General features: G+C 42.8%; 2 protein-coding genes across 6 annotated transcripts; both read right to left on the bottom strand.

The window, feature by feature from the left end:
* Positions 1–1338: 1338 nt before the first annotated feature.
* On the bottom strand, positions 1339–7873 carry LOC133913190 (ATP-dependent DNA helicase DDM1-like). 2 transcript variants are annotated; one of them, XM_062356260.1, is made up of 15 exons: positions 7720–7873; positions 7239–7364; positions 6661–7128; positions 6459–6560; positions 5570–5916; positions 5314–5500; positions 5047–5222; positions 4077–4333; positions 3884–3988; positions 3711–3805; positions 3465–3584; positions 2439–2558; positions 2110–2208; positions 1928–2029; positions 1339–1787 (listed from the first exon to the last, which is right to left on the bottom strand). In XM_062356260.1, exons 2-15 carry the CDS (start codon positions 7341–7343, stop codon positions 1560–1562), a joined length of 2511 nt encoding a protein of 836 aa, XP_062212244.1. In that variant the 5' UTR covers positions 7344–7364; positions 7720–7873; the 3' UTR covers positions 1339–1559. The 2 variants fall into 2 exon arrangements, with proteins under 2 accessions (XP_062212244.1, XP_062212245.1); XM_062356261.1 differs by having other exon boundaries at positions 6459–6557; positions 7720–7871.
* Positions 7874–9748: 1875 nt separating this feature from the next.
* LOC133913189 (SWI/SNF complex subunit SWI3D-like) lies at positions 9749–16127 on the bottom strand. Of its 4 annotated transcripts, none has more exons than XM_062356259.1 (8): positions 15539–16125; positions 13494–14026; positions 12246–12944; positions 11999–12165; positions 11696–11922; positions 11375–11560; positions 10267–10463; positions 9749–10150 (listed from the first exon to the last, which is right to left on the bottom strand). In XM_062356259.1, exons 1-8 carry the CDS (start codon positions 15942–15944, stop codon positions 9905–9907), a joined length of 2661 nt encoding a protein of 886 aa, XP_062212243.1. In that variant the 5' UTR covers positions 15945–16125; the 3' UTR covers positions 9749–9904. The 4 variants fall into 4 exon arrangements, with proteins under 4 accessions (XP_062212243.1, XP_062212241.1, XP_062212242.1 ...); XM_062356257.1 differs by having other exon boundaries at positions 11375–11572; positions 11648–11922; positions 15539–16124; XM_062356258.1 differs by having other exon boundaries at positions 11648–11922; positions 15539–16122.
* Positions 16128–20573: the final 4446 nt, after the last annotated feature.

Here is a 20573-nt window from a genome sequence, read left to right as displayed (position 1 = left end):
TTCAGATTCTCTGATGATTCTCCAGAATCTCTGTTAAACACGTCAAAACATGAAACGTTTCACCTTGAATCACATAAAATGTTTCTCATTGTTAACGCTACGAGGAGAATCACTCAAAATGGAGTTTCACCCGTTTCGATTCACTTCCATATCATTTTTCTTCAAGAATCCGAATCCAGAATCCCTATCAAACGTTTTCAGAAAATTAAGAATAATTCACCAAAGAAATATTTTCAAGAAGAATCTAAAACCAAAAAATTTCTAAGAGAATCTAGAATACTGCCAAATAAACCCTTAAAGTAGCCGATCAAATTTGCCGGGACAAGCATGCAGCAACTGCCCTGAACTGGTTGGCGTGACTTTACTGGCTGGGCAAGCGGTTCACTTCTGGACTAGCTAGCTCTAACCTCCAAGTAATAATGCAAAGATGCATCATGGATGTTGATGATATTTGTTGAAATCCTGAGAGCATGTATAATGGGATGTTTGGAGAAGATATTTAGAGCATGTACGATGGGTGGTTAGATGAGATGTTTATGAAAAAAATCTGAATTTTTTTTCTCAACTGCAGTAACACAGGTGCCTAGATAGAAAACCAGATACATACTTAAGCATCAATGTTTATATTAACACTAATAAGATAGTTAATTATATTTAAACACATCTAGTCTCTGTTTACATTAAAAGTTATAATTTTTATGTAGGTGCTTAACACTCTTTTTTTTAATCATCTAGCCACAAGCATCCAGTATTGAGTAGCACAGGTGCCCAGTCGGAAATCAACACGCTTACTTAAGCACCACTGTTTATATTAGTATTAACAAGATAGCTAAGCATACTTAAGTACATGTAGTATTTGTTTGTATTAAAAATTACAATTTTATATAAATGTTAAGACTTTTTTTTAAAACATCTAGCATTATTTATGCCCTAATAGAGTGTATAAGGAGCCCTAATCTCACTAGGACAAAGAGCTTCGTGGACCATATACATAAGAGGAGACACTCCATTGTAACCTAAAGCATTATGAGCATTAAAATAGAGGAGCCTCCACCAAATTTGTGTTCGTCTTTGTTCTACTTTGGATTGTTCAGGCTGTGTTGGAGAGTCGAAAAGGTACTAACCGCCGATAGCATTATTAAACAATATTAGCCGTGATCAGTCCATCCTTTTAGTTCTATACTAAACGATTTGGCATTAGCAAGCGAATTCAAAGGAGCTACTGCACTGTTCCAGCAAGCATCTATTTAGTTCTCTACGCATTACAGTTGAAACGGAAGAACCTACGCCGAGCACACCAATGCTCAAGTTAACCAATACTACGAACCATACACAGGCGTCGTGAACGAAGTCGCATGTGAAATACGGCAACGGAACAGCACACTGCTGAAGTCAGAACGCAGCTTACAAGTACTCCAATATCACAACATCGCCTAATCTACTGCTGCAGGCGCAACACCCAGTTCAATTGTTACTTGGGGCACATATATATATGCAAAATATGGCCTGACCTGCGGCCAACAAGCACCTCGTCGTCATAGCTAACATTGCGGCGGCGCTCAGCTGGTGAGCGACGAGAGCATGCCGCCGCCGCTTTTCGTGGTCACCACGACTTCCCAGCCAGGGCCTTTCAGAGGGATAAGAGGAGCGGCGTCTGTAGCAACAGGTGGTCCGGACAGGTCGCTCCGGTCCATCAGCTTCAAGAGGTCTTCGTCGCTAATGTCCGTCTGGATCATCCTGTCTGCCTCGTCCTGCTCGTCCCTGAGCAGCGCCAGCAGCTCCGCCTCCTGCATTCCCATGAGGGGTAAACCGTTATCAGCAACGATTTTCCAGCACGCATTCACTTTGTCATCATCTGTTGTTTCTGTTGTTCCCAATCTGAAGAAAACAACTACTGCTATATCTATACTTAGAATGAAACTATTACATCTAAGACGTTAGGCTTTGCCCTTTCTTGTTCAAATTGTCCCTTCCCTATCACCACATGCTCTAGCTTCAACTTTCCAAAAGCTTTCCTGATCATCCGTCCCTGAAACGATGAAAAGATGTGCAAACTTAATAGAGAAAAGTCAAGCAAAAAGTCTGAAAATACAGATCACCGAACCGCACCTCAACAGAATGTGATGTTGCCAGCCTATACACATGCACTGACCGTGTTTGACCAATCCGGTGGCATCGATCCATGGCCTGCAGATCCATCTGAGGATTCTGGACGATGAAGTAATAGTACAGCAAGTTAGAACTATGACAGGTAATTAACGTACATAACTTAAGTATGCAGGCCCATAGCTACATGTACAAACAGCACCACAGGAAATCAGTCCAAACAAGATGGCATGAAGCAAGAACGCATCTTCTAATTAATGACATTGCTAGCATATGAACATTCTATCTGATGGAGTATTACAGTGTAACTCTCATGATAATTAGAGAATTACCCAGTCACTGTCATATAGGATACAGGTATCAGCAGAAGTAAGGTTGATACCAAGTCCACCAGCCCGTGTGCTCAGAATGAAGATATTTAAGCTGCTGTTCGGGTCATTAAATTCTGCTATCTGAAACAGAAAAGTAGCAAACGAACTTGTGAGGAAACGACAGTCATAGACAACCATCTAGCAACGAACAAGCAACACAAAAGAACTACAAAGCAACTTATAACTTTTTAGTGTTTACGAAATGACATAGCCTTGCACTTCCAAGCTACACCACCTGCTTTTCAGATATCATGGCAGGGCGTGGCGGAGCCGGAGGCGGTGGGGGCAGCGGTGACGGTGAGGGCAAGCAGGTGACGGAGAAGGGGGAAGGTATAGGAGGGGAAGATGCTTCCCGATGCGAGATGATAAGGAAGGAGAGGCGCACTCTCGGTTTTGTCAGTGGCTCGGTCAAGAAGGGTCTGATGTCCAGCCGAGGGGAGATGGGATATGACCACGCGATCAGAATCCGACAACGGATGTTTCTGGCCAACGTGGATAGCCTCAACGTGAGCGGTACTACCGCGCTCTAATAGAAAGAGATGGCAGGGAAAAAAACTGGTGCAGCGGCCAACTAAACAATTTGCTAAACATGGGTGTTAAATGAGCATGCTGATAGGGAATGAGAAGTTGAGAACCATCAACTACAATTCTCCTGAAAAACGCAAACAGTATCATGGAGATATCATTATACAATGTATCCCAATCACCAAAGAATACAATTATCGAGGGTTTTTAGTTGTATTTTGAGAATGTGCAATTTAACACAAGTGCCTTCAGAACTGTGCAAGTAAAAAAGTCATTAACACCTCAGAATAATCTTCAGAGTGCCACATGCCAAATTCTTGTTCACGCGCACAATTAGGAACGTAAAGATACGTACATATGCCTAAATCCCAACATACAATACAACCAAGCATTGTACAATTCTTCAGAGTGTAGATGCTCTCAAGTGAAATAGTAACATATTGGCACAGACTAGCACATTACCTGCCGCCACCTCTCGTCCAACTTAACCTGACCATCAATTCTGCAAGCCTCAAGGCCTTTTGAATCTAGGTAATACTCAATAATGTCCAATACTTTTGTCCATTGTGAGAATATCAGAACCTAGAAATATATACCAATTCAACTATAGTTGAGAACCCAAAGATAAAAAAGTAAACTTGTGCTAGCATGTGCATGAATATAAGCCCAGCTAAAAACACAATACGACAAGAGGAGAAAACCACATACCTTGTGCTTTCGCGAGAGTAGGGAATTTAATAACCTGTCCAGAAGCTGAAACTTGCCGCATTGTTCTAGAAGCTTATTAACAGGTGGATACAGGCCTGCAAAAACACAAATAGGTGACAATGTAAAGAAATGTTGGCAAACGAGAACCTAAAGTTATAGAAAATGGGACAAACTTATTGCTCCGACTGCAGATTCCAAAAGATCAGGATGGTTGCAATTCTTCCTCAGTTGAATGAAGAGATTATTTAGCTTTGCCTTAATGCCAGGTCTCCGCAACACTAGAGTACAAAAAATTTGTCTTAGAGGGCTATTAAATTAGATACGTAGTGGTCTGCAAGTCCACAAGAATATATGCAAATGTAATACCGATATCTGATTCTTCATTCAAGTAGACATCAAATGTTTTCTCAACCAAGTGATCCTGGATTCGCTTCTGATGTTCAGTCATATTAGCATAAATGATTATCTCTTTCTTTCGTGGAAGCATCTGCTCTACATCCTCCTTCATCCGCCTTAGAAGGAATGGACGCAAAATGGCATGAAGCTTCGAAACAACATGGACCCTTCTTTTCTCCTTAGTTTCTTCTTGTTCTTCTTCATTTCCTTTCGCAGAAAAATCAAACCTTCAAGACAATAGTTGTCAGCGCAATAGAGGCGGAACAAATAAAACATAATACATGGAATATTTAACAACAATGATCATTATGGATAGCGATGAAACTGATAATGGAATATTTAAATATTTCTTCTTTTGTGGAATATTCCAAGTTTAAATAGGAACAGTAAGTATTTATAGGCTTTATGAAGAACGATACTTCAATCTCTCAATATGTAATCTACAGGAGGAAATTAATGTGTTTCAAGAGTAGAATTATAATTGTGGAACTACTAGATTCATGGGCATTATGCATGGTGATGAAACTGATAATGCACTTGGGTACTTTTAACAGACTGCATTGCATTGGTTTACCACACAATGATAGATTTAAAGGACCAGAAACTAATCCTTCACAAATCATGACAGATCAAGCAACTGTTCCATTCAATGATTCAATCCATACAAATCAGCGAAGTTATCAAGACTCAGGCAGTGACAGAGAAAACTAAATGAAAGCGCCAAAATACAGGGCAGGGAAGGTTCAAGTAAATTATGGTTAGAATCAATACAAGGCAAGAACTCTTGATTGTAGTCAGTCACTGATGAACACAAAAAGTGCTTCCAGTATATTGGTATTTGCACCTCAGTGCTGAAAGCTGAGACTACGGATCGAATGGCATGTATAAAAGGACAAATGGGAAATGGTGGACAGTGGTGAAGTGACTTAGTGAATCATACCATGATTCAAATTCCTCATGTGATGAGAAAATATCAGGCAAAATAAAGTTCAATAGTGACCAAAGCTCTGCCAGATTATTCTGAAGGGGTGTCCCAGTCAAAAGTAGCTTATTTTCCATTGGTATGCGCTTTATCTCTCTCAATAATTTACACTTAGAATTTTTCAACCGATGTCCCTGGAGAGAAAAAAATGGAACTGACATGTAAATACAAAAAAGGGGAAAAGCAATACAAGGGTGACAATTTAGAGCATGCGATTTCCATTACCTCATCTACAACAACATACTTCCACTTATAGTGAGCAAGTAATCTAGCATCTGACATGGTCATCTCGTATGAAGTCACTACTATTGGAAAATCAGGGCCTATATTTTTGGGCATGAATTTTCTTCTTATCTCTGCCCGGGCCACTTTATCTCCATGATAAATGATACTAGCCAGAGAAGGAGTAAACCTGAAATCAAGTGTCATAACATTAGAACATCAAAGACAAGAACAGTGAAATGAAACCTTGGATATATACCTTGAGATCTCATTCACCCAATTCGAGAGAGTGGACAGAGGAGCGATTATCAAGTATGGGCCATGCATGCCTTTCCCTTTCAGATGAGCAAGAAATCCAATTGTCTGGATTGTTTTCCCAAGGCCCATTTGATCAGCCAGTATCCCATTCAGTCCATTCTGCCACAATGATATTAGCCACTTCACACCCTTTATCTGGTATGACTTCAATTTTCCGCCAGTCAATAATGGCACAAGATTGGCCTGCTCTTTTTCCCACCTTTCTTCTTCTGAGAGAGTACAATCATCAGCATGTCGATCTTCACGAGATCTTGTAAGCATGGCTGCCACTGCCGTCCTAGCCTTCTTCTGAATAATATTTTATTTTAGGTTGTCAAAACTGATAAAGAATTAAAGATAGGGTTTAACCTATGAATAATGATTATTTGTCAACCTTTTCCTCCATATATATTAACTTAGAGGTCATCCCTAGAAATTTTTTTAAATAAGTTTCATAATTGTATAGCTGATCAGTAGACAACAACAAGTCCAAACAAACCATAGAATAGTATTATCCTCATATCCTGACTGTTACTGAGGAATACAGCTGCGCTCATGCTGCAGCCATCATCGAACAACCCTATCAGTCACACGTTATGAGTTTATGAACTAAAAAAAAGGACGCTACAAGTGAAACACGACCAGCACAGCACCATCCTTGGCATAATTCTACCAGCAACACATGCTTCAACAAATACTTACTATTGGTGGAAGCCCAGATGAGCAGCATAGTATTGTAATAGTACATGTCAAACACATCATCGACATAGTCCATCTATAGGAGGACAGTGAAACAGTGCATACTAACAAATAACAAAAGACGGAGAATAATATATGAAGCCTGCACTCACATCATTGTACTGTGGCGCAGCATTGCCTTTCCTCTTTCGGCCACGTCCCTTCTTCTTCTCTTCTACCGGCGGCTCTTCAGCTTGAGTTTCAACACCTTCCTGCTTAACAACCAGGCAACAACACCAAAATCAGCAAAGAAAGCAACAATAATTAGAACAAAAAAAACATAAAAACAGTTGGCACACGGAGAGAGACTCATACATCAGTGATTTGATCCATCTTCTCAAATAGAAACTCCGAAAAGAGCTGAGTCTTCGTCAGCAGCTCATCTAACTTGTTATACCGTGCCTCAGGATCAAAAGCAAGGCTTGCAGCTTCTTCCCTCTTCCTGGCTTCCTCTTCGTCCTCTGCCTTAATCCGGGCCTCCTCAAGCTGCTCTTCTTCCTTTTTCATTGCTTCTGTGATCAGGGATGCATCGCCATTGTTGGCCTCAACTTCAATAGGTATAGTAGAACTTGCTTCCACGAAATCATCAGCTTTCTCCTCCTTGACTGGCTTCAGTAGCTGCTTTTCCTCCTTCACTGCCTTAATGACAGGATGCACATCACCGCTATTGACCTCGAACTCAGCAGGCAGGGACGAGCTTGCATCCACAAAATCATCAGCCACCTCTTGCTTAATTGGATCTGTTGCAAGGGAAGAGTTCCCATTCTTTCCTTCAGAAGTTTTCTGATTTTGCACAAAACCATCACAACAGCAACTATGGTCAGGCCAAAAAGTAGAAATCTTTGGAAAGGTTCGGCACGCAAACTACACAAATCCGGAGGCCAAAGAATCACCTTGTCCTCCAGGACGGATTTAGGAGAATCCGCAGTAGTGGCGGCGGCGGCGTCGGCTTCCACCTTCACCCCGTTCGCCACGGCGACGACCATCCCTTCTACCATAAGCCGCCACCAGATTAAACCCTGCCCAAAAAAATTCAAAATAGCACAAAAAATCAGCCATCGTCCAGAACCCTAACAAGCATTTCACCGCCGCTTCATCATATCAATATCACATCATACCACGAAGAGGTTAAAACCCTAAACCCAAACATCCAATCCAGCTGCTTAAAAATACGACACACTGCTTAAAAAACTTGCAGAAATCTCCAAACTTTGTAGAAATAGCATTCTCCGAGGGACAAAAAAGGGACCATTCACTAAAATCCGCAACTTGTATTTTAAAAGAAAAAATAGAAATATTTTCCCCAAAAAAATCGTTTCCCGACAACTTCCCCGGTGAATCGTCGGACGAGAAGAAGCTGCGAAAATACCATACCTCGCGACTTGGGACCGACTTGTGCTTCTCCAAAAACACAGACGAATTAATCCGAATAAAAATAATGCCGAGAAATGGGAGTGGGGAGAGGAACCGGAGGACGGCGAGGGCTCTCGACTCTCGGGAGGAGAGCGGGTTTAAGGCGGGAAGGTGCGGGGAGCCGGGAGAGAGGCGAGCTGAATGGCCCTGGATTTGCCTACTATTTACAAGACAGCCCCCTGGGGTACGACCACCTTACCGGATTCTCCTCTTGATCTCAAATCCCTTCATGATTTTTTTTTTCTTAATGCTCTAACGATTTTTTTCACGGTTTATTTTACAAAAGAATTCCTAGCTTCATTTATTTCAGAGCGAGATTTTCTCTTTTTTTCTTTACAAATCCCTTTAAAAAAACTGTTAAAGATTAACGAAAATAAAGAAAATAAAATTAAAAAAGAATTATGAGGGAAATGAAATAAAGGAAAAATCATTTGGGATGGTTAAGGATGCCTCGTGTGACATCTCCAGCGGGGCGTGCCAGGGGTACTCCCGTAATTTTGTCTCTGGGGCCATCCAAAGTTTCAAGTTGCGTTGTTAGTTTGTTACAGCGCGTCGCGAGCTGTGTCTTTCACTTGCAGAGATACATATACTGCCGTTGCTGATCTCTTTACCCACTGTCAATCTAGGTCTACCCATAGGGTCCCACATGTCAGTGGCTGGATGTAAAGAGCACCGCGTCTATGGGGATCGTGGCCCGTAAATGGGGAGCACGGGCGCCTGCCTACCTGCCTCGATCCCTGCAGAGGTCTCGACGAAATAGACGGGGTCCACTGAACCGTCAGCTAACCTGACATGTCGGTCGGATCTCTAGTTCTCCGGTGCAACCGCGGCGGAACGGGTCTACGTGGCCTGAACGAGTGGATCGTGCGCTTCTGGTACGGTACGGCGCACGAAGCTGCCTGAGCCGGGTGCAAATAAAATAACGATCGAAGCCAAGGTACGTGTTGCTTTTTGGTCCTTTCGATGGCTTCGTCCGGAGTAATGGGACATTCATTCGGACCGTTGAAGTTCCAGTTCACCTCGCGGTCTGCAAGACTGCAACCGGATGACCATTGCAGAGCGTAGTTTGAATCGAACGAATTATCGGAATTCCAGAGAAATTTGCATGTCTCCGATGGAGTTTCACAGTATAAACAAGCCGCAAATGCAGCTTCCTTCGTCGTTTAGGCGAAGCCTCCTATATCAACTAAAGAACCTACTCCCTCCAATCTCAAATATAAGTCTATTTAGATTTTTGGCACAAGAATTGAGAGGAGAATACAATGATTATATTGTCCATCAATTATTATTGGAGTTAAGGTGACTAGCAAATTTATCAGGTCAATTAGGGTGCATTTAAATAGAAGAATGAGAGCATGTTTATTTGATAGTATAATGTTACTAACATTTACAACATATTTTTGTCAAATTCACCTAAAATTTAGTGAACAAATTTGGCATCATACTTCAGCTAGCCTAAGGATATCTTGCCACATTTTTTAAAGTCTACTGTGTAGGATCTAGAGTTTAGAAGAGAAATCATGCCACATCTGTGGCTATGAACCAAACAAGAGCTTAGGGTAGTCAAACTTATGTGGCAAAATGTCACCATAAACCAAACATGTCTTGAAACAAAAAGGTGCATTGGAGTTATGATAAACTTATATTTGTGCATTTGGAAGAAGAATGTATGAACTTATATTTGGGATTGGAGGGAGTACAAGATAGATAATAGCCCACCCACCACAGTTCTAGGAATGCAAAAGAACGATAGATGAGGGATGCTTATGCTACCCACAAGATACCACACTCCAATCCCGAAATAGCAAAGAATTATACCCTGTTTTACAGCCATAGACCGTATAAACACCATGGCACAAATTCTACATCCTGTCTGATGGAAGCACCACGGGAGGTCTCAGTGCAAACCCACGACTCCACGGTTTAGATCCTTTGCGCAGCTTCTGCGTACTGAGAAGAGGAGATTCAAATCTTCTGCGTACACCCAAGATTCAATCGAAAAATGGTGAATTTTCATAGAAGCAGTTATACAGACGATTGTACAATGTACTTCTAAAGAATGCTACACCATAGCTGATAGGTTTGAGTCTTTGAGGTATGCTTCTAAAAGAATGGAGTATAAGATCACTAGGTGTCCGGATGTCTCTCAGCTGCTGGGCCGGGGCATTGCGTTTGGCAGCCTTACACCAGGGTTGCCATATCCAGGCGGTAATCTGTTTCCAGCTACACCAGGCTGATTTGGCCTAGATGGCAATGCACCCATGCGAGCTGCAATTATCACATTTCGCTCCATTAGAAGCTTCTTTCTGGTCTTCTCAGTGTACTCTCTTGTTCGAAGGACCACCTGCTCAATCTCAGCAAATAACGACATCTTCACTTCTATTTTTTGAAACTGCACAAAGGGAAGAATCATAATTATTTTTTTGTGGAAGAAGAATCATATGTATTAATAGTATAGAACACAGTACGGGAAGAATGCACAATTATGTGAGTGGATTTTCATATTACCAGCTTTTCAATCATCAGTGCAGTTAGCCTTCGAATTTGATATTCCTCATGCTCAGCGAGAAACTTAGCTTTCACAGCAGCTGCTGAAATAGCAGTAGCCGCTGCTCGTTTTAGCCTAGTTATGGAATCATTTTGGTTAGGAGCAACTATTGAGCCCTTCCCTTCATTGGCAACTACACTTTCCGCGCTGTTAGATTCTGCATGATAGATACGACAGAGAAAGGAAAGTTAGCTGCTGAAGAATGATGGCAAAGAAAGGAAAGTTAGCTGCCGAAGAACGATGGCAAAGCTGTTTTCACAATTCTGACCCTCTTTGTAATGTTTGCACCCCTTAATTCATTCACTTCACTGTGATCCCATATCACAAAAGCCCTTACCAGGCTTTCATGGTAAGCACTTACTATATATATTCCAATGGTTGGGAGGATACAGATAGAAAAGACGACATAAATGTTTGTAAAAATCATGGACCAAGAGGAGAAGCAATAACTTGAAAGTAATTGCAGTAGTCACAAAACACATGAAGAAAAAATGAGAGAATAATTCTGAAGGTTCAATATGTTTGACTACACAAACCCCGAAACACACTTATTATTTGACAGGAGGAAGTAACTAGAAAACTATGTCAAGCTGAATAACTGGTACATAAACGGACACTAGCAATAAAAGATGTACTTTCGTTAAAAGGATTAAAAAAACTGATCATTAGGTGTTTATATTTTGTGTCAGTCATGCTGGTCAATCAGGCACATATTCATGCAGTACCAGTATTGCAAGGCACATAATATATTCCAGATCTAAAATTCTGGATTTATCTACTACTGCTCGGACAAGCTCAATCCAATGGCATGCTAGCGAATTATGATGGATATATTGTAATATAAAGATCTTGGCCAATAAATCAGCAATATAGGTTTTTGTTTGCAAGGAAATCAGCAATATAGTTAACATGTGAATGAGTCACAGGTGCAATTGGTGAAGGCAAAGTCACCAGGGGATCATCCAAGCTAGTAAATAAGAAGCTTTAATTGAAATAGAGTGCAAAATGTATGGTTATCCTCTAGTGGTTTAATACAAATAATTTTAATGAAAAAAATAGATGAAGTACCTTCCATCTTGCCATTTTCCAATGTTTGGTTTTGCTTTGGTTCTTGTACGGTAGCTGGGGTGGTAACTGCATCTTCAGTCTTATTGAGTTCAATGTTGCCTTTCAAAGATGAATCATCAGATGCCTTCACCTCAGCACTTGGTTTGTCCTTTCCTAGTTTAGGATTACTTGCGCCCATATTACTTCCTGCAACAACCTCTTGAGAAGCTAATAAACCACATTCATTCGCATTATTAGGTGGAGTAATTGTATCTTCCATGGAACTTAATAAACCTTTCATGTTGTCGGATGCACTCTTATCCACAGGAGCAGTTGGATCACCTGACTCCTTAGAATTATTGGTTTTGGGCTCCACTAAGGGGCAATCATCAGATGACACATTCTTATTGTCTGATTCTTGGTGGTCATTTGGCGAGATGGATGAATTATTTTGCTTGTCCGCAGATAAAGCATTATCTTCTTTCTCATTGATGTCTTTTTTCTCAGTGTCAATTGAATTTTGAGCCATATCCTTATCTTTTGTTTGATCACCATCTGTATTTTCATAACTGCAAATTTCATTCACATCATCAGCAAAATCTTGCGACAGCACTTCATTTTAACATAGTTGCAAGCACTGCTTACCTTACACTGACATAAATGTCTTTCAGATCATTCGGTGGATCCTCAAGAATAAAACAGTGCCTACTTGCTAATTGGAGCGCTGGAGACACCTCAGAGATAGCTTTTAGTGAACTACGGCATGAAGTGATGGCATTGTCATCTTCCACAAGGCCAGCTAAAAATGCTGCCTGCAGAGACATATTTTAGGTCTCTGGGTAGTACATACTGTATCAATAAGTAAAGACGACAAATACTAGATGGTACTTACCAGTGCCATAACAGGATTTCCTGCATCAGCAAATGAACCTTCATATTCTGGGGAGTGACCAACTGCCTCAAATGCAGATTTCAGGATATCAATAGCAACATTTGACAGTTTTTCACCAGAGGTACCAACTTCAGCAGAATTTTCCTTCACTGTAGGCTGAGCATCAAAAGATTGATTTGGCTCTTCAGTGTTTGGAGATGCAACTGAATCTTTGCCACCTGAATTCTGAGTATCTTTATTTTCGACAACGCTTTTGTCTTCTCTTTTTGCTTCTTCACAGTTGCCCTCTGTTTTCTCTGAAGGCTTCCCATCTGCAGTATCTTTTCCTTCCACTTTATCTTCAACATTCATTTTCTCAGGTGTTTCAGCAGTGCCTTTTTCAGTCAAGGCTTGCTCTGTGCTTTCCGGAATACTTTGATGAATATCTTCACCATCATGAAAGCGGTCCTCAATTTGCATTTGAAGAAAGTGTAACATGCACTGCACTTTTGTTTTAGTAGCAACATGTTCAGCAATTTCAGCCCATTTTCCGCCAAAAATTTCTAAACCTTCTAAAAGAAGCAATGTCTCCTCATCAGTCCAACTAGTACCACTAGCGCCAGAAATTTCTGCCGAATCCATGAGGATGAAATCGGTTTTGGCCATGCCTGTATCGAACTTTCCTTCGTTATAGCAATCACAACACAGGTCAAAATCTGCCTGTAAATAGAAGCAAAATCAATACCACCAATCTTCAGATTTGAAACATACCTCTTTCTGTTTCTTTTGAAAGATCGGAAAAAATGAAAGCAACAGCAGTAAGCCAGTAAGAAAAGATTTGACTTTAGAAAGATAAAGACAATCAGTACAGGCTACAACAAAGTTATTGGCAAGATACAGTGACATCGGGTTGAAGATTACAAATCTCTGCAACCCATAAGGTAGATCAGCCTTTTGGCAGTTTATGTTTTGGCATTCAAATTCCATAGCCAATACCATGATAGTTATTGCTTGTGCAATATAGACTATTGCCAATCAATTTGGGAAAGAAAAAAAAGGAGTCAAAAACAACACTGAAAAAAATATTGCGTATAGAAGAACTCCGATCTGCCTTCAAATAATACAGCATGTATCTCCACAGCGTATAGAACCCGCATCACGCGGTTACTTTATGGATAAAGTGCGGATACATTGATGTTATACACAAGGTGATAAAACATACAGCAAAATTTCGGAAGGGACAGCAGCACTGAAGCAAAAAGACCTAACCTGGGTCCGACAATGGTAGCGTTTCTGTGAGCAATCAACTGAGCAGGAATTGCAGTGGTACTCAACAGAAGGCTCGGCAGCTGCAACCACATCTTCCACAAGTACAGGATCAGGAAACAAGCTAGGCAGAGGGGCTGGAACTTCCACATCTTCTTTCTTGGGTAAAGGGATCATATATGATTGAACTGGTTCAAATTTAAACAACTGCTCAATCAGAGAAGCTTTGTCCTCATCATGAGAATTGCGTTGGCTCTCTTCTGGCTTAGTCTTCCCTGGTGGGAAAGGGTGGAAATTTATCAAGCCCCAGTGATCCAAGAACTCCAAGACTTCCTGCCGAGCATCAACCTCCCCGATCGACAACTGAGACAAATCTTTAGACTCCAGCTGCAACTGAGGATTGGCATGAAATTTCATCATGATGGAATTTCTAATCCCCAAATATACCTCAGGTGTCCGCTTCTCAGATTTGCCATTAAAAAAAGAAGGCAAGGTTTGCTTCTCAACTGGGTGGATTTCTTTCCATGAAAACCATCCTGTAGAAGAAAGGGTTATTTTTTTTGCATTTTTCTTTTGAAACCAAATTTACCTTAAGTAATGAGTAGAGGAGACGCACAACTGCACAAGGGTCATTACAAGTAATATAGTTGAAGGTGGAAACTTCAAACTCAGCATGAAACAATGGAATGCATCGCTTGCTAAGTTATGTTTGAAATACTTGGGTAGACAATAACCATGAATTACAGGAAATTAAGGAGTAATTGAAATATTAATCCTATGGAAATGGTTGCTACTATGCCTTGAATAGTTAGAAGGTGTGAAATTAAGGTGTTATACAATGATTAACCACAGTGCAAGGTCGTTACCGGCTTACTGCAATTACATAAGAGATAGGAAGTTACTGTACTATCAGATATACTATGGGTTGAACAGGGTACTACATTTTTTTTTATTCTCTAATGAGTCATTCTACCGTTTCCATCACGCAACACATTAAAATGGTACATAGAAGATACTGGCAACTGAGCAGAATTTTGAGAAAAGTCTAATAGTTGAATAATTTGACACAAAATGGCAGGAAGCTTGCATCAGTTATTGTGGTACATGTCACAAACCCTTGATTCTACTCAAACAAAGAGTCCACTGAGTTAGATATAACTTAGCTAAGCAAGATGCATTCATGGGAAGCAACTTTGGATCAGAAATAGCATATCGAGTCATAGATCTCTAGTATATAAAACACGAGTTGTTTCTCGCGTCACCTCTTCCCCTTACTCTCCTCTCACATAATAAAAAACCCTAAATTTGAACAATTTACCTACGTTTGCCATTCACCCTCATCCTCCAACCTCCCCGCCTCGTTACCGGCTACGGATATGGGACCCACTTTACTAATGAAAATAAATGAAGAAATTAGGACGTAAATTAGCAAACAATCCCCTCCTCCTTTTTCGGATTCCATCTAAAATCAAACTACGATATCGATCCCGACGTTTTCGTTCGGCGGTGCTCCCATGGCACATCCAAATCTTCACACCATGAGTTTATGTTTGATGTTACTACGGTCAATATTTGTGTTTTCGTTACAACGCACGACCACTTAGCTAGTTATACATAATACAGATCCCACAGCTATTGAGTTGCATGCACCAGCACTCTCCAATCAAACATGGAAAGTACTCAGCTTCCTCAACAACAGGAAACCCAAAAGCACATTATTACCACTTAATGGTTGTTATAAATTATAAGCTCAAGCAGGTAAATGTTTAAATTAACAGCTTCCCCAAAAAAAAATCGAGGTAATCAACCAAAAACACCTGTAATTAACAAATCATGAAGCAAAGCACGCACGCCGTTTTAGCTTATTTGCGACAAAGGCATTCGAATTGCACTACCAGAAGCTAAAACTGGTTGGCTTCCAGTAGACTAATCTACCGAACACCTCCACACAAGCATCCCCTACCAGGACGCGACCTCGTCGTGAACATACCCCAAGTCACCACACCAACCGAGAGAACACGGCAGTCTTCGTGGGGCAGAGGACTCACCGGCGAAGGTGGGGACCACATGGACGCCGGCACCGCGGGATCGGACGGCCTCGAACACCTCGTCCACCAGCGGCAGCTCCTCGGCCGGCGTCTCCTCCCCGTTGGCCCGGATCGCGTCGCCCTGCGCTCCGCCCGCCCCCGCTGCGGCCGCCGCCGCCGCGGACCCCGCCCCAGGCAGCGTGCCCGCGAGCTTGTGCGGCGACTGGCGCGCGGCGCGGGTGAGCGGCCCGCTGTGCGGCAGGTGCGGGGGCACGTGGAAGGCAGAGTTACGCTCCTTGGCCTGCCGCTTCGACGGCGTGAACGAGGACCCGGCCGATTTGCGCTTGCCACCGCCGCCGCCTCGGCGGCGCGGGGCCTCGGCCGCCGGCGCGTCGCCGTGCGCCGCGGCAGAGGGCTTGGGCTCCATGCCGCGGCGGGGGCTTGGCCTCGCTACGCGTACCACTCCCGCGGCGAGACCAGCCGGAGATGGGGAGGAGGCGAGGTGCGCCGCGTCTGCCCCCCACCACTGCTTCCCAGCTCCCCTCTTCCTCTCTCTTGCTCTGCTTCCTCTGCTGTTCGGTGTGAATGCGGGGACGTGACGCCGGGTACCCTTAGCGGCGTGGTGTGTCTCACTGACTGATGGGGTCCTTGCTACCGGTGGCTTAACTCCTGTGCTGTCCGGCCGCGGGCTGCCCTTCCGGTTTGCCTTTTGCTGCGTCTAATTGCAAAGCATGGCCTAGCTGGAAATGATTGGGTATAAACTTTTCTGAAAGGTGGTCTTATCTCACGTTTATATCATTAGGGCGTGTTTGGATTGTGGGAAATTTATCGAAAATTTACAAAACTTTTCAATGAAATTCCACATTCCTTCAGAGCGTGTTAGGATTGTGGAAATTTCCTCGGAAATTTACAAAACTTTCCAATAAAATTCTACATCATAACACCGGCTAACCCGCTAGAGAATATACAGTATGACACGATCGAATCTTTCTAACAAATTACCATTGAAGCCTATGTGAAAGCATGCTACGATTCTAATACAACTCGTGCGAAAGGCCTGCACAGGCACATCATGAGCAATTTGCATAGTCGGAAAACATTCATGTTGATACGGCCTTTGATTCTTGTATAATTGAATTTCTATTAAAAAATCATATTTGGTAACATTTTATCTTTGAAGGTCTAGATTGCTATTGGTGTCGATATATAAAATGGAAATATCTTGAAATATACTATCTAAGAATGAACAAACGTTTCCCGCATAAATGGCAATTGGCTTTGTCAGCAACATTGTAGCGCATACGGCAACAGAAGACACGTCAAGCGGAGACAGGCGACAAAGTTCATGGGTCAAGCGACCAAGCGCCAAGACGTCTGGGCTGAAATGGATCCAGGGTGGCACGTAGCTGCGGCCTAGTAAACAGAGGCGTGAAGAGATGGTGTGCTGTGCGGGATAAAAGTGATGGCAGCAGTTGGCAGTGACATCATGTTGATGAGAGACTCATTCTTCTCCTCGGTTATGTTCCTCTCTCCTTCTCCCTCTAACATCTTCGGTCGGAACCTGATCTTGTAAGAACTATCGGATTGATGAACTACAGAGAGAGAACACCTATCCATCACCCTCAAGCATGCTAACACCTAGTATCAGAGACACCGGTCTTGTGCCAATCTGGAGACTCACGAACACTTCACCTGATTTCAAAAGAAGCAAGGTGCCATGGATCCGAGTACAAAGCTTCTCTTGGACGAGATGAAAAGCATGAAGCAATCTTTGGAACACCAACTGTCGGAGGTGGAGCAGAAGCAAGAAGATCGCCTCAAGAAACTGGAACACACAATAGAATCCGTGGGTGCATGGAAACCGTACATGGAGGCCTCGATGAGCGATCTGAAGATGGAACTCGGGGTGCTTCGCAAACACCTCGATCGTGTGCTTCTAGAGCAATCCTCCCCTTCACCGGGCCTATTGGAGCATCCAGAGATGGTGGTGTGACTACATTTTATCGATCCGCTAGCCATCGTCCCAAACTGGCACCGCGTCGACATGCATCACCAGGAGATCGGATTGGGGCTAGGTATCACCCTATCTCATCTCCCGATCAAGGGTACGTTTGATCATCTCAATACTAAAGTTTACCAAGATGAATTCACTGCTATTTCTCACATAGGTAATAGAACATCTCTCACACACTCACCTCGTTCACTGTCAGATCCCTAATTTTTGTCCCCCTTCTTCTCTCTCCTCCTCTCCCTTCCCCTCCCCGTGACCCCAGCGCCCTGCCAGTGTCGCGTCGTGCCGCGCCGTCCCATCGTCACGCGTCGCAGGCGGTCCTCGCTCCCCGTGCAGCTGCCTCGCGCCCCGCGCTGCCTCGGTCCACAGCCAGCCTCCGTCGGCGCGCCGCCACCATGTCGCCCTTTCCCCTCTCCCTCTCTTGCCCCCCCCTCTCTCTCTCCGTCGCGTCGGCTGGCTCGCCCTTTAACTCCCTCTCCCGCGCGGTTGACTGGCGGGCCCCACTGAGCTGAGCCGCCCCCACTGAGCCGAGCCACCGCCACCGAGCCGAGCCGCCGAGCCCGAGCCCTGAGCCGATTCAAACAGAATATTTCGGGAATATTCCCCCCTTTTCTTTTTTTTCTGATTTTCTCTCCCGATAAAACTTTTGAAGCCCATTTTTCCTTCGTCCTAACTCCGTTTTCAACGATTCTTCCACCGATATTCATCTAAATTCGAGATCTACCCAATCATGTCAATTTCTTAATTTTTGTAAATTATTTAGTCTTTGTTTTAATTGTTGTTTGATTGTGTGCGCCTTGTCGTTGTTGCGATTGTTAGAGGAAGGAGCATTCGAGGAAGACCCCGAGGATCCGGAGTTTGAAGAAGGAGCGGACGAGGACTTCAACGAAGACAAGTCCTACAACCATTGATCATATTGATCCTATGTTTTCAAATACAACTCGTAGAGCCATTGTTTCAAATAATAGGAATGTGCATGATTAAGTTAATAGCTGTGGTTTTAAAGATATGATAGAATAGTTATGACCTAGCTTGATTATGCCATGCCTTGATGTTATTACCTTTATTCTGTTGAAACCCTAGAAGGTCCCCAATATCAACTATAATGATTGTTGGATGAATGCTTATTTACTAACATGCTTAAGATTGCTTTGGTCAAAAGAAAGAACTAGATTATTTACATATGTTAATCATGCCTTTTCAAAAATGTGAAGTGATGTGTGCTTAGTGTGTGTGCGTGTAAAACTTGTGTTCTTGGGGAAAACTCTAGAGTATTGTTGACGAGGGTGGGTAAGGTACCCCACAAAGGTGGGAACTACCTTGGGGTAAGGTTCGCTTTTGTGGTGTTCTTGCTGGGAGACTTTTGCCTCGGTCGTATAAAGACCAGTTCGTTATGACATCTTACCTAGTATCCACTCGTACAACCACATGGCCTGAATAGGCAGGACTTGACCTAACCCCTCCGACTTAGTTCGGTATTCACCCGGAGGCCGGTAGTTGTAATGGGGACCAGGAGAAGATTTGGGTGGTACGTAGCCCAAGGTCCGGCTAGTGATAATGTTAAGGCTATGTCAAAACCTTGGGATTACTAAGTGATCCTTCCTGTGGATCTTCTAAATCCTTTAACACTCTGCAGAGGTTGTACACTTTACCCACAAGATATGCACAAGCTCACACCTTAGTGCCCCATGGATATTGTGACTACATTGTGAGGTCGTTGTGTCTCATTATGACAGCTCCACCAATTGCTAAGGTGTGAGCCTGTGCATATCTTGTGGGTAAAGTGTACAATCTCTGCATAGTGTTAAACCTATCTGTATAGCCGTGTCCTCGGTCAAGGACATGCTATGGTTTGATCACAATGATTAGCTTTTCGGTGTAAGTTCCTCCTTGGTGTGTGAGTGGGCAGTGTGCCCGTGTTTTTGAAAAGAAGGGTTTAGCTTTGTGCCCTAAGCATCCTGGACTATGTGTCCGCCGACAAAAGACTTGTAGGAATTGATGGGATGGAAGTATCTCCCCCAGGACCGATAACCCCTATAAGTTCAACATACGTGTTCCCTTCAGAAATGTTTTTTAAGGTAGTTTTTGCAAATGAACCTTGCATCAAAAATTAGCCTTCTGCAAACCTAAAAGACTCTACAACCTTATTCTTGATCTACCTATATGCATATAATATTTCCCCCTTGAGGTAGGACTTGCTAAGTACCTTATGTACTCACACTTGCTAATTGTGGACCCAGATGATCCAGAGGCCGACTTCGTTGAAAGGGAAGATAAAGAATAAAGAAGCTGGTTTCGTCTGCACTCAAGCTGCCTGTAGGGCATGGGTCGCTTTTGTGTTGTTTCTGTTGCACTGTGAGATTTTGTTTATTTATACCTATGAGCCTTTATTGTAATGAACTCTGTATTGTACCCTATTATCATACTTAATCGATGTATATCTGTGATGTCTACTTCTATTGGAAATTTATACGTACCAGCTACTGATTTAGGGACTGGTATGAGCTACACAAGGTGACCCGAAGGAGGGGTCCGACATTCACATGATTCCACTGGTTACTTACCAAAATTGAATTTTCTGCAATTTGATGAATCCAACCCCAAATTATGGGAATCCAATAGCAAGGATTACTTTGATCTTTATAGTGTGTCAACTGGGTTGTGGATCAAAGTTGTGTCGATGACCTTTGTTGGTGCCGACGCACACTGGCTTTAGTCAGTTGAGCGTTGAGTGCGTCAGATATCTTGGGAGCAATTTTGCTTTATGGTTCATGACCAGTTTGCTCGTGATCAGCATGATAGTCTAATTAGACAGCTTTTCCACATGAAACAAACTTCTACAGTCACGGAGTATGTTGAACAAATCTCTGAATCGGTTGATCAATTGAATGCATATGAACCAGTAACGGATCCTCGCTATTACACCATAAGATTCATTGATGGTCTCAGAGATGATATTAGGAGTATTGTGCTTGTACAGAGGCTAAAAGATCTTGATACTACTTGTGTTCTTGCCATGTTGCAGGAAGAGGTGATGAAGCCACC

This window comes from Phragmites australis, chromosome 3 (assembly GCF_958298935.1).
Source record: "Phragmites australis chromosome 3, lpPhrAust1.1, whole genome shotgun sequence".
NCBI lineage: Eukaryota > Viridiplantae > Streptophyta > Magnoliopsida > Poales > Poaceae > Phragmites > Phragmites australis.
The sequence above is the reverse complement of the archived record's forward strand: the minus strand, read 5'-3'. Positions and strand labels throughout refer to the sequence as shown.

Excerpts from the sequence above, each read along its gene's own strand:
- LOC133913190 (XM_062356260.1), bottom strand. The coding sequence starts at position 7,343 with ATGGTAGAAGGGATGGTCGTCGCCGTGGCGAACGGGGTGAAGGTGGAA. Across the intron at positions 6,561-6,660 it reads AGATGGATCAAATCACTGAT|CAGGAAGGTGTTGAAACTCA; the intron begins GTATGAGTCTCT and ends CTGGTTGTTAAG. Across the intron at positions 2,559-3,464 it reads TGGACGAGAGGTGGCGGCAG|ATAGCAGAATTTAATGACCC; the intron begins GTAATGTGCTAG and ends TTTCTGTTTCAG.
- LOC133913189 (XM_062356256.1), bottom strand. The coding sequence starts at position 15,944 with ATGGAGCCCAAGCCCTCTGCCGCGGCGCACGGCGACGCGCCGGCGGCC. Across the intron at positions 10,464-11,374 it reads GGAAAATGGCAAGATGGAAG|AATCTAACAGCGCGGAAAGT; the intron begins GTACTTCATCTA and ends TCTATCATGCAG. Across the intron at positions 10,151-10,266 it reads CACTGATGATTGAAAAGCTG|TTTCAAAAAATAGAAGTGAA; the intron begins GTAATATGAAAA and ends CCCTTTGTGCAG.